General features: G+C 36.1%; 1 protein-coding gene across 2 annotated transcripts in view; it reads right to left on the bottom strand.

Annotated features, from left to right (window-relative positions):
* Window positions 1-934: 934 nt before the first annotated feature.
* LOC126369399 (alkylglycerol monooxygenase-like) overlaps window positions 935-14,348 on the bottom strand; it is a 67,357-nt gene continuing 53,943 nt past the window's right edge. For both annotated transcript variants that reach the window (XM_050013796.1, XM_050013795.1), the window contains exons 5-9: window positions 6,911-7,073; window positions 6,238-6,389; window positions 5,030-5,161; window positions 4,436-4,555; window positions 935-1,815 (exon numbers count right to left, since the gene is read on the bottom strand). In XM_050013796.1, the coding sequence (XP_049869753.1) occupies window positions 1,546-1,815; window positions 4,436-4,555; window positions 5,030-5,161; window positions 6,238-6,389; window positions 6,911-7,073 (837 nt within the window). In that variant the 3' untranslated portion in view covers window positions 935-1,545. The remainder of the gene's footprint in view (window positions 1,816-4,435; window positions 4,556-5,029; window positions 5,162-6,237; window positions 6,390-6,910; window positions 7,074-14,348) is intronic.

Below are 14,348 nucleotides of genomic sequence, written 5' to 3'. Positions count from 1 at the left end.
CTAAAAATTTATATGCGGGCTATTTTTGACTAACAAAACAATCGTGGGTCATTCTTTTTTTGAAATCTGCCCTCAACCCCTTCAAAGAGGGGGTAAAATTTGACTTTTCCCAGTTTTCAAGGTAGGAACTTTAAAATTGGTAGGTACATTAGGAATAGGGGAACCGTGTAACAAAATGTAATATTATTATTTTTACGTCCCACTACTGTGTACAGGTCCTTATAAACATAAAGAATATAATTCAATATTAAACGTAAACAATGAAGTATCATTTCGTTTATTTTGATTCGGTAAGGAGTGGGTACTTAGTTCATCTTGCGATGGATAACCTCTAACTACTCCAATATAGTCATGCAAGCAATGTTTTAATATGTTGTTTTATCATTTTATATTAAGTACTTTTAATATTTGCAGTCAAGTTACATTCACATCACATCACATCACCAGCCCATTAACGTCCCCACTACTGGGGCACGGGCCTTCCCTATGGATGGATAGGGAGATCGGGCCTTAACCACGCGGGCCCAGTGCGGATTGGTAGTTATTAACGGCTTCTAATGCAGCCGGGACCAACGGCTTAACGTGCCTTCCGAAGCACGGAGGAGGTCGAGATGAAAACTTTTTTTTGTGGTCACCCATCCTATGACCGGCTTTTGCGAAAGTTGCTTAACTTCAACAATCGCAGACCGAGCGCGTTAACCGCTGCGCCACCGAGTTACATTAATGTTTCTTAACTTTTTCCCTCGTGTCCTATCCAATTAAGAAGATGTCCTCGTTTCAACGAATTGTTTTACAACTGTACGTAGGCGGTTACAATTCTCAAATAAAAATCAAATGAAAGGGATTTTTTTTTATTTTATTCAGACTTCGTCGTTTATAATGTAGTCTGTGTAATAAAAATAAAATGTGAGCTAAATAATTAAAGCACATTCATATTCATATTCATTTAATCATTGCAAAGTCACAAGCAGTTAGGTGTTACATACATGGTATTAGGTACATGTGACATAGTAACGGGTTCTCCATTTAAACGCGGTAAGAACCCGTTACTATGTGTTTTAATTATGATAATAACCGCGTAAACTTAAAACAATGTATGAAATGTGAGCTTACAAACGGTTGATACTTGATTTTCTTGCTTTGTTTTTGAATGATTTTCAGTACTTATTTGACAAGAAAAATAAAATTATAATTTGTCTTTTAATATTTTCTGGACTGAATTCTTTTTTACAAAATGTATTTTTATAGATTTATTTATGTGTCATTACATAATAATAATAATAAGTAATAAACTTTATTGTAACTTAAGACCATATTTCAATCACCATATTACAAGTTCGATTACATAATTGTGTCTTAAATATAAAAAAATACGCACATACACACACACACACACAAAGGCACACACATATTGAAATAAGTTATATATAAGATAACGTTCTTAATTTAAATGGGGATGAGTACCAAATGACTCATCACCATGATGTTTTGTAAATAATCATTTGGATTATCTACACATACTCATGATACATTTTGACACTGAACTTAATCACTAGACTTAACAGCCTTAATCTCAACAGTCTTATACACGAACAAGGACCAGAAAAGACCAGATAAAACATAGAACAGTTGCATGGGCGGGTTAACAACAACACCCAAAGACGGGGTGACCCATATGGCTATAAGCAGCGTGGCTATACAACGCGACATTTCCAGCATTGGAGCCTTCGGTGACGAGTCCAGAATCATGCCGAAGACGGTGAGAGATCCCAGGATGTAGAGAACTAGTACCAGAACTGTCATTTGTGGCATGGCCTGGAAGGAATAAGTTACAATTATTATAATAGAATCAGTCTAATCAATTACTTTAGAAGAACATCAGTTACTTTTTACTAAACGTCAAAACATGAAATTACTATGGAATTTGTATAAAAAGAAACCTGTGACGTCATAGAAAAAAAAATTTACAAAATGTCGCACTTATTATTACTTACATTTTTCTTATTAAAATTCATAAAAAAAATAGAAAAGAAGAAAACGTTTTAGTCACCTTTAGATCTGTCTTTGTCGAAAGATAAATTTAAAATTCTGATTTCTAAATAAAGACAGATCTAAAAGAGACAAAAATCGTTTTCTTTTTTTTTATTTAACTTATTTATGAATTTTAAAGATTATTCTTTAAAATACAATAATTTACAATAATGTAATAATGTAAGAATAAAAAATGTAAAATAATGGATGCTTTTTCGTACAAATTCGATAGTAATTTCGTATTTTGACGTTTAGTAAAATGTAACTGATTTGACTAGTTGGAAACTACCCTCTTATAATTTTATTTTTTTATTATCACAGCTGTTGAGGTCGGTCATCCACCTCATAATCCACACGATAGAAGAAGATTATATTATTAGTAGAAGGTCAAATAATAATATTCACTTTGTTACATAAGTCAGGCTAAAAATAAACTTGTTATTTTTAGTAAAGACTTATCCATATATGTCAATTGATTATTATTATATTGAATGATAAAAATATTGATCAAACAAGGAAAAATGAAATCTTTATATTTCACTTTCCACTTTATAAAATTTTATTTGTCAAACTTTGTAATTGGCTATTATAAGATTTTTAACATCGCAACTTTAATTAAGATTATTATAAGCTGTAAAGTTTACAATAAACGATTAAATAAATAAATATAGGTACACCTGTTTCATAATATTATATTATTCACTGACGAAACTCATGTTATACGACGAAATAAAGTTTACGGAGACTATTATATTCAATATTACTTTTTAAATATCTGTTAGTAACATCATAAAGCGTTATTTTATCCTATGGAACGTTATCCATGCTTCGGATACGAATCTTAAAAACAATTCAACTTACGACGAAGTGATTAAAACTTTTCCAATTTTGAAACCCAGACGATAAATTTTACTTGACATGAAGTATAAAGACAATGCAATATTATAAAGGTCTTTATTAGGAAAATCGTATACTGCGGTTACTTGAATAAGACCTAAATTCAAAATGCTGACGTTGTACTAGGCATTTATGTATAATAATTATGTTACTTAGTACATTCGCACTAGGTATGGATTTTGAATGAAAAACGGCGGTAAAAAAATAACCTTCGGTCTATAAATAAAAATAAAAATTTTAATTTTATTCTTCTTAAAAATAAAAGTGATGAACTTTTTAGCTAGATTATAGTAGTTAAGTACTTGACGTCTCTTTCCCAAGTAGTTGAAACTTCTTCACAGATAATTTATTTTAACAGAAAATTGTCAGTAGTAAAAAGTTTTACGGTTCACTTAACCTCTCATATGCCGAGATACCAGACACAATAGATTTTACATTGTGTCTGGTCGAGATCCGCGTTCCGGCATTTAAGGGGTTAAAAGTAGAGTTGTTATAAAAACAAAAGTTTAAAACTAAAACACGACTACGATATAAACGCGCTCTGAAAAGTATGAAATAAGAAAAAAAATATCTGACATTCTTCCAAATAGTGATGTTTAGAAGATATAATAAATTTAATACAGCTTATAGCCACCCGACGATCAAGACGCTTCTAGTTACAGTTCATTTGTTAAATTCTGACAGGTGGTTAAGAAGTTATAACAGACATGCATACACATATACATACATAGCGGTTAAACACATAACCCTCCTTTTTGCTTCGCCGCCATACCATAACCATAAAGAGCCTATACACGTCCCACTGCTGGGCCCAGGCCTCCCCTCAATCAACCGGAGGGGGTATGGAGCATACTCCACCACGCTGCTCCACTGCGGGTTGGTGGAGGTGTTTGGGCTAGTAGCCCTGGACTAACGGCTTAGCCGCAGTCGGTTAAAAATAAAATTTCTGATAACTCAATCCACTCGGGGAGATATTTAAGTTTTATTGATGTCTACATTCTGATTTGAGTTGAGTCATGTGCCATGAGTCGTAATTTTGAGATATGCGGGTTTCACTTATGGGTACTTATGGGTTATGGGGTGGATAACCAACCTCGTTAACGTTCGTGTTAGGGTTATTAATGACCAGCCAAAGGTCCGACATGACTCATGTAACGACTACGTACTTACATCAGTAAGTAGTAACCGGCACCAAATGTGCCTTCCGAAGCACGCATCGCATTACTTTCGGACAACCGGGTGATTAGCCTGCAATGTTCTTACCAAAACATAACTCACAAAGTTATTTTTGTGATATGTTCTCACTGTGAGTCGAACATAGGACTACGCTGGACGACTGCATTTTGGAGGCCGTTAATATTTAGGTTAAAAAAAATAACATAGATTAATCGGCTTTACACTTGACTTAAAAAATCACTGAACTATAATGAATTGCATTCACATTATATAGCGTACTAGTTTCTGGTAGTAAGTATACTTGTAGTGATATTAATATTCAAAGACTTACCATATGGGTCAGAAACAGCTGGTAGAATCCATACAGAACCAGGCTGTAGTGTGTGAGAAGGTAAGCGGTGCACCATTTGGGAAGGATCACGTCGTATTTGACTTGAAGATGGATTTTAGGCTAAAATAATAATATAATTAATTAATATTTTAATAGACAGATACTTTTTTTCTGAAAATTGTGAAATAACATCGGAAACCTAAAACTCTGCTTTGCGATTATCTAAAACCAACTCATCGCTGTCATTTTGTCGAGGTCTTTAAAGACTGTTAAAATGGTTCATATTATAAGTATAAGGAAGTTTCAGTCATAATATTTATCCATAGTGCGTATTATTTAGATACCTACTATAGATTAGATAGTACAGAAGTGGGGCGTGTTTTTGCATCTATAAAAAAGTCTCAGGTGGATAACTCTTACCTGAAAAGCTTATTCACTGTAACATTGAAAATTCCGAGAATATTCAGTAATTCATCATTAATATTGAACCTTTCTGTGTTTTTCTGGCTAGGCATCAACTATCATGCAATGTGGATCAGTGGATCTTGATCGTTATACTACAGTCGCGGATCTAGAATATTCTAGAATACTTACATCCTCCTCCATATCTCTGAACCTTAGAGTCGAGCCTGGCTTCCAGCTCGGCCTATCCAACACAGCACGAAGCCTGTAAATCCAGCTGTCATATTCTTGGAACTTCTTTATCACGTACTTTGTGTAGTAGGTCTGTAAATAAAGGTTTAGTTTTACAATTACAAAACAAAAATATACCTTATTGCACATGACAAAGTAACAATTTAAACATATTGAAGGAATTAAAACACGTAATAACGGGTTCTTACCGCGTTTCTACCTACTTCACTCCAATCTCATCAGTCATCCCGTGATCATGGCACTTGCAATCTCTATCGAGTCTCAATCTCTATTTTAAACGCGGTAAGAACCCGTTATTATGTTTTTTAATTATGATTATAACCGCGTAAACTTAAAACAATGTATATTGAAGTAATATACTGTTATAAACGGTAGAGTCTAGTTTTACTTAATGGGGATAGATATAATTAAACAAACATTATTTTGCGGAAATCCATTATATTCGAGTGCAAGTCATTGACCTTTCATTCATAATATCGAGTCCGACGTTTGCAGACGGGACACCGTCTGTAAACGTTTAGTCCCAGAACGTGTTAATCAATATTTGAATTCAGTTGCTCGTAAGAGAATTAAATTACTAAGGAAATTATGACATTGAAGAATACGGATTACGAAACGAGAGTATAACGTCAGAACTGGTCTTAGTTAATAATTAATTTAACACCGTCTGTAAACGTTTAGTCTCGGAACGTGTTGATTAATTTTTGAAGTGTATATTTGGTCTGTTGCTCGTAAGAGAATTAAATTACTAGGAAAATTATAACAGCGAAGAAAACGGATTTCGAAACGAGAGTTTACTTTTATAACTTTTCTTAGTTAATAATTAATTTAACACACCTAGAATAATTCAGGTCATGTCGTATCGGGAGGTGAAGGTTTTGGCGGGAAGAAGAGAGGAATGGCGATTACTCCACCGACAAGAGCGCAGCGTTTAAATAGAGAGAGAGAGAGAGAGAGAGAGTAGAGAATAATTCACTTCCAAGTAGAACTTAAAATCAATAAGAATACAAAAATAAAGGTACAGTCAGAGGATTCAAAACAGCGGATAAACAACCGAGCGATACTTGAAGTGAATTCAGTGGAAATTCCGTTGAAGTCTTCAATTTCCGTAATAATGTCTCGTTCCGGAATTTAACGGAGAATTTTACCTGCAAATGTACTGGGTTGAATGAAGGTTGCTGGTAAATCAGGCCGTAGACGATTCTATCGCCTTCCATTTCCGGGCGAAATGTGCCGAAGAGTTTGTCCCAAATTATTAACACGCCTCCGTAGTTGACGTCAATGCAGTATGGATTGCTACCTGTTAATAAAATTACTTATAAAAAAAATATTCCATCATTTTTTTAAACTTTAAAGCAATTTGAACTTTACTGAACTCGTATTTAGTCTTTATCTATTTCAAGCGGCATCAAATAGGCTGAGTAAGGGATAACGCTCAGTAAAATCCTTCCGTGTTCATTTTCAATTTTATACATATTATGGAAGTCCAATCCCTATTCCAAAACATATAAAGTAGATTATTGCTTTGTGAATTTGAAAAATTCTGGTTATATTACGCGCCTTCTGGTGACGTCGTCAGAATTTTTCAAATTAACAAAACAAATATCGACCTTATCTGTTCTGTGATAGTGACTTTACTCCATGCCAAACTGAAAGTTCTGACAGCACGTATGACTCTAAAGAATCTGAATGAGTTTTCAGAATAAGCCCTCAAGTCAGAGGCTTCAAATAATCCGCAATGCAACAATTAATATCATAGTATGCTCTTAACAACAGTCTGCACTTTTAATAAAGACGATATAGGAAAACCACATATCTTACCGTGATGAATCCTATGATGACTGGGAGTATTAAGGATATACTCCAGAGGTCCGAGGGTCTTGATAGTCTCTGTATGGATCCAGAACATGTATAGATAGCTGAACTGGTGATGCAGCACAAATTGTGCTGGTGGAATGATCACAGCCAAGGGCAGATAGAAGATCTGGTAAAGAACATAAACATCAACATACAGCTCCTTTGGTCTGGTGGTAATACCGGTGGTCTCTCGATCTGCAGGTCTCGGGTTCGTTTGCCGGTGGGGACAGTTTTTTGGTTGGGTCATTGCAGGCTGATCACCGGATTGTCCGAAAGTAAGATGATCCGTGATTCGGAAGGCATGTCAAGCAGCGAGTTCCGTCTCCTATTTACTAGTGTTGCCGAAAAATCGATAGTTTTACTATCGATAGTAAACAGCCAAAAATCATCTACCCAATCGATAGGCCTAATCGATACTATCGATAGTATCGATAGCTCTTTTTTGGCGATACTATTGATATTGCGCAAGCAATTATCGATACTATCGTTTTTTGGTAAACTATCGATAGTTCGATCGAAAACTATCGATAGGGCACTATCGAGCGGCAACACTACTATTTACTTTATAAGGTACTAGCTTTTGCCCGCGACTTCGTCCGCGTGGCGTGTTATATAAGAGAGAGATCTTTGTGTGTGTGGGAGTGCATACTTATGCAGTTTAGATTTTTTCATAATTTTTTTTTCCCAATAACTCCCATTTTTCAAAATACAGCCAAAAATAAACTTTATATTTACTAAGGTATGCATGCATGCTAGATTGAATCAATTGATTGAATTGATTTTTTTTTAATTGATTGTTCATTGAGTTTTAATTTTAATACACACTTCCTCTCTTCCCTTCAACGTTGCTGTGCCCTACAGGGTCCATGTTTTAGTTCCTATGCCTATGTAACACCCCATTGTACTACATGGAATGCAATAAATAATTTAATTGAATTGAATTGAAAACATCTATCTTACGCGGTTTCGATTTTTTCATACAAATGTTTTTTTCCCGCTTACTCCCGTTTCCGTGGGAATTTTGCAATATCCTGTTGCAACTAAGCTTTAAGTTAACTAAGGTACCTGCATGCCAAATTTCAAGCGTCTAACTTAAGCGGTTTAGATTTTTCATACAAAAGGATTTTCCCGCAAATTTCCGTTCCCGTGAGAATTTCGGGAATTCCTTTCTTAGTACACCTCTACGGCATCTAAGGTACCTGCATGACAAATTTCAAACGTCTAACTTGAGTGGTTTAGATTTTTCATACAAAAGGATTTTCCCGCTAATTCCCGTTCTCGTGGGAATTTCGGGAATTTCTTTCTTAGTGCACCTCTACGGTACCTATGGTACCTGCATGCCAAATTTCAAACGTCTAACTTGAGTGGTTTAGATTTTTCATACAAAAGGATTTTTCCGCTAATTCCCGTTCCCGTGGGAATTTCGAAAATTCCTTTCTTAGTGTACCTCTACGGTATTTAAGGTACCTGCATGACAAATTTCAAACGTCTAACTTGAATGGTTTAGATTTTTCATACAAAAGGATTTTCCCGCTAATTCCCGTTCCCGTGGGAATTTCGGGAATTCCTTTCTTAGTGCACCTCTACGGTATCTAAGGTACTTGCGAGCCAAATTTCAAACATCTAACTTGAATGGTTTAGATTTTTCATACAAAAGGATTTTCCCGTTAATTCCCGTTCCCGTGAGAATTTTGGGAATTCCTTTCTTAGTGCACCTCTACGGTACCTATGGTACCTGCATGCCAAATTTCAAACGTCTAACTTGAGTGGTTTAGATTTTTCATACAAAAGGATTTTCCCGCTAATTGCCGTTCCCGTGGGAATTTCGGGAATTCCTTTCTTAGTACACCTCTACGGTATCTAAGGTACCTGCATGACAAATTTCAAACGTCTAACTTGAGTGGTTTAGATTTTTCATACAAAAGGATTTTCCCGCTAATTCCCGTTCTCGTGGGAATTTCGGGAATTCCTTTCTTAGTGCACCTCTACGGTATCTAAGGTATCTGCATGCCAAATTTCAAACGTCTAACTTGAGTGGTTTAGATTTTTCATACAAAAGGATTTTCCCGCTAATTCCCGTTCCCGTGGGAATTTCGGGAATTCCTTTCTTAGTGTACCTCTACGGTATCTAAGGTACCTGCATGCCAAATTTCAAACGTCTAACTTGAGTGGTTTAGATTTTTCATACAAAAGGATTTTCCCGCTAATTCCCGTTCCCGTAGGAATTTCGGGAATTCCTTTCTTAGTGCACCTCTACGGTATCTAAGGTACCTGCATGCCAAATTTCAAACGTCTAACTTGAGCGGTTTAGATTTTTCATACAAAAGGATTTCCCTTCACTACTCTGCTCCTATTGATTGTAGCGTGATGAAAAGTATACTATAACCTGTCCAGGAGTGTGAAGAATAATTGTACCAAGTTTCATTAAAATCCGTCCAGTAGTTTTTGTTTCTATAAGGAACATACAGACAGACAGACAGACAGACAGACAAAAATTTTACTGATTGCATTTTTGGCATCAGTATCGACCACTTATCACCCCCTGATAGTTATTTTGAAAAAATATTTAATGTACAGAATTGACCTCTCTACAGATTTATTATAAGTATAGATGAAGTACTCTTAACCAACAACATATTTATATTTATATTTGAATAAAGATTAATATTATTATGTTGATACAACTTAAACAAATTATTTCGACCAAATTTGGTACCATAAAAACGGTCATTGTGACTAAACCTTAAAAGATAGACATATGCCGTCGCGGACTTTTTTTTAGATCATGTATAGAGGAATAATTCTTTCATACATATTTTTTGTGTATCTTGAACCGTTTTCGCAGCGCACGCAAAGAAAGCCTTCAAAAATGAATAATTTTCCCCGTTTTTTACACATTTACCGCTCTGTCTTTGCTCCTATTGGTCATAGCGTAATGTTATTTAGCCTATAGCCTTCCTCGATAAATGGACTATCCAACAAAAAAAGAATTATTCAAATCGCACCAGTAGTTTCGGAGATTAGCGCGTTCAAACAAACAAACAAACAAACAAACTCTTCAGCTTTATAATATTAGTATAGATGTAGTCAGAGATCGTTTGGCTTTGACACCAGAGTGGTAAGGTCAGCCATTGATCTCACAATCAAAGACTATTATATTATTTAAAATAATGTTATAGAACGAATGACTAGTGGTTATAAAAGTGTTAGTCATAATAGTTTGTAGAGGTAGAAGAACTCTATCATCATAAGGCTTATTAATAAGTGCTAAAGCTCTCACGCCTATATTCCCATTTGGGCTAGTCAAAGGTACATGCATCGCAAGATGAAGTAAGTCCACGCTTCATCTGAACTTTCTGGTAGGGTTAGGTGGTAACTCGCACACCCGTGTGAGAGTCCTCAGCGCTCCCCATTTGTCCGGTCACGTATTTATTGCCATTTGAGGCAAATCTACAATAAATCATGTTAAATTAAAGCAAGTATGAAAACAGACAATTGTGCCAATTTGACACTGGTTAAGCCAACGTGATAGGTGGTTAGCCGTATCGCTCTTTCATTTCCTGCTGAATAATAGCAGGTACATAACATAACATACATAAATAGCCTATATACGTCCCACTGCTGGGCACAGGCCTCCTCTCAATCAACCGGAGAGGGTAAGGAGCATACTCCACCACGCTGCTCCACTGCGGGTTGGTGGAGGTGTTTTTACGGCTAATAGCCGGGACCAACGGCTTAACGTGCCCTCCGAAGCAAGGAATCAACTTACTTTTTCGGACAATCAGGTGATTCAAGCCTGAAAAGTCCTTACTAAACAAAGGACAGTCTCACAAAGTGATTTCGACAATGTCCCCATCGGGAATCGAACCCGGACCTCCAGATCGTGAGCCTAACGCTCTTACCACTAGACCACGGAGGCTGTTAATAATAGCAGGTACTTAAATGTAATTAATTACTTTTACTTTAGACTTTTTCCGGGATTGTAGGAACAACAAAAGAGGCATATAAAACAAGTAAGTTATAGGCAATTTTCCCGTTTTCTCATTCCTCATTGTCGACACTTCAAGGTAGGAAAAGTCATTATTTTCCTCCTGACATGAGTCTCAAAAGGACTTTGTCTTCGTTTAGTTCCCATACTAATAGAGCTTTCAAACTGAGATTGATGACAGTAATATCAAAGTTACTGAAGACGAATGGGGTAAGTTTTACCCACATTATAAAAATAGCTATCTTTGAGGAACTAATATTATGTTACAAGTATTGTTTAGGTTTGGATTTATGCAAAGTAGTTCGAATTAGTCTTACCTTACTTAATAAACCACTCTGAAATAGACAATTCTGGGCGCCATCTCACTCGCGTTGGACAGAGTACTGCGGGGCAGAAGGCAAGAGGGAAACCACTACCCTATTTAACCCTAAAAAGAAGCATGGACGGAAATGCTACACTGACAAGAGCGTGGCTCTTAAATTAGTGATGATGACCTTACTAATACCACCTCATTACCTCCTTGTATTGAAAAGTCTTAAAGGAATCAAAACAAAAGGAAAGTAGATGCTTAGGTCGTTATTCAAATTCTGATTCAACATGCATAATATCATTGGTTTGTATTCGGAAAAACGATGATTGCCGAAGGACATAAAAAAAATCTAAAACCCGACTACGGATAAATCACGCAAAAAAATAGGTACCTATATTTCTCTGACAAACCACCGGAAAATCAAGACGGTTTTAGTGACACCTCATTTGTTAAATTCTGACAGGTGGTTTAGAAGTTACCTTGGAACAGACATGCATAATTACACACATACACACACACACACACACACACACCAAACACACAACCCTCCTTTTTGCGTCGCCGCAGTCGGGTTAATAGAAGCACTGTATTTTATTCGGTAGTACCATTGATTAATAATAGGTATGTAGCTATAGGATAACACTGTCACTTTCGTAATCACTGGCAATTTGGCTACAGACATCTGAGATACGACTAATTGGCACAGGGAGACCTAGAACCAGAACTCAGTTCGTTAACTATTCCTATGCCGTGTCTAAACATTGTTCGGAATATCAAGCAAATGGAAAGCTAGGTCAGAAACAAACCATGTTGTTAGCGAGATATATACAACAAGTTTCTAAACACGCAACAAAGGAGTAAAAAGTTTACAAAGGAAGTAAGCACTGCAATTTATTTGAATAAAGAAATACCTTTATAACTGTAAGACACTTTTTCTTCTCTAGTGTGGGTTGAGATACCAACCTCATCAACCCTGCTGTCAGGGTTGCTATTGAGCCGCCAAAGGCCCCTGACATGACTCATGTAACGACTACTTACATCGGAAAGTAGTAACTGGGACCAATGGCTTAACGTGCCTTCCGAAGCACGGATCATCTTACTTTCGGACAATCAGGTGATCAGCCTGTAATGTCCAAGGACATTAATGGATTCGAACTCGGGACCTCCGGATCGTGAGCCTAACGCTCAACCACTGGACCACGGAGGACGTTAAACACTGTTTTCAAAGAAATTATTTTAAGAGCAAAGTATTCTCAACTGCACGCGGCGTGACTTAAGTATATCAAGGGCTTTGACTAATAGCAGTACGGCGTTTATCTACGTAGATAGAATTCGCTGCGTCTATTGGTTGAAAACTTGCAACCCTCGATATAATTCGCGCTGCGCGTGCCGCGGTTGCCGTGCAGAGCCTGCTGGTTATTGTAAGAGTTTCCTAGAATTAGATGCTTTTAAAATGCCGAAGCTAAAGACTTCTGTTGATTTTATTCTCGTCAGAAGTACTCTTGACTTTCGGTCGAGAGCCCTTTGAGTTTTCAGAACGTACGCATTTCTGAAGTAAAGTACTTTGGATTGGAACCCAAGTGTCATTCAAAATATATTTTTGGCTATTTAATTACCGTTTTGGTTTTAATGTGATAAAGAAATATTAATATAACATAGCAAGTACATCCACTTCTCGCCGGCTATATTTAAGCCATGAACCGGGCACAAATCCTGCAAATCGTGATATAAATTTATTATGAAAAAAATCGTCTAAGAAATATATAAAGAGCCCCTTGAGTTTTATCATAAGGAGTCAAAATGCTACAAAACTTAAAAACATGGTAAGTATATAGTGTACAAATTCAAACTCCAAAATATATTTATTCAGTAGGTAACATAGTTAGTTATGCATTGAATCGTCATTTTTTAAATAACGAACGTCTCATCCACCGAAATCTACTGTAGCTTCTCATAGCCGGGAAAAAGAAGCTGCAAGAAAAACCTCGACGCAGGGCCTTAGACGTTCTTTAAATTAAGGGCGATGAGGGCTGTCACCAACCAGGGAAATATAGGCAATACACAAATAAACAGGTAACGTAGAGCCACAGGAAATTCTCTTATTAAGGAAATTACCTCGTGGTTTGAGATATTAAGCACGATGCAGACAAAGAGAATACATTATTATAATAATATCACGTTACTGTCGTGGTTTAATTTTCCTGGCGTGTCTACGGGACTGGGAGTTAAGTAAATCTATGAATGCGTTTCGTTGCTTAAAGCTTCAGCAAACCAAAATCAGCTGCAGGTGAGAAGCACCGTGGAGGAATTATAACGCGAATCCCCGTTTAATTCGCGTTTGTGTATCAAAAAAAAAAATCAATATAATTTTATTCAATTGCCGTGATGCCTGCGGACATCTCCATATTTTATGTTGTTATACTTGTCATTTTCTTATCCACCGAAAAGAAAAATATTACAGTTGATAGACAGTTTATAATTTTAACATATTAACGAGCTAATCAAAAAGACATCTCGCTGATAATATATGTAATACGTTTGAAGAATGGACTGAACTTAATTGGGTTATTGACCAGTGTAAAATTTTGAGAGGGTTTTAATTTCTGCCTAAATATTACGTGTGTTTCATAAATTTTATGCCTGTCAATCATCTGTCTCTTTTCTTTTCGACGGATAAGAAAATGACAGGTATAACTTAAAATTTGATTGAGTGTACTGGAATTAGCACCAATATACATAAATAACTAAGGGTCAATATAAATAAGGGTCATTTTTATTACTCCAGCTAGGGAACCCAAAAACACCAGCAGGAAATTACTTTCCAGCAGGAAACTTTACAGTTTCTTGCTGACGGGAGGAAAAATATTTTTTTCGTATTCTGAATAGGAAAGTATTGAACCTATTTGAACCACGTGTTGTTTTTCTTGTACCTAGTGTTTTTACCTCTATGCCACCTAAATGAAATTGACGATGTGGTCAAGGAAACAATATGGTTGTATTAATAATTGTTTTTTCCTTTAAACTGGAATTACCTACTTACGACAACGGCGATATTCATTCAATAATTTACTTTGATAACATTTTCCAGACAATCAGCTTAAGAG

Source organism: Pectinophora gossypiella, chromosome 9 (assembly GCF_024362695.1).
Source record: "Pectinophora gossypiella chromosome 9, ilPecGoss1.1, whole genome shotgun sequence".
Taxonomy (NCBI): Eukaryota; Metazoa; Arthropoda; class Insecta; order Lepidoptera; family Gelechiidae; genus Pectinophora; species Pectinophora gossypiella.
This window is presented reverse-complemented; position numbering and strand designations above follow the sequence as displayed.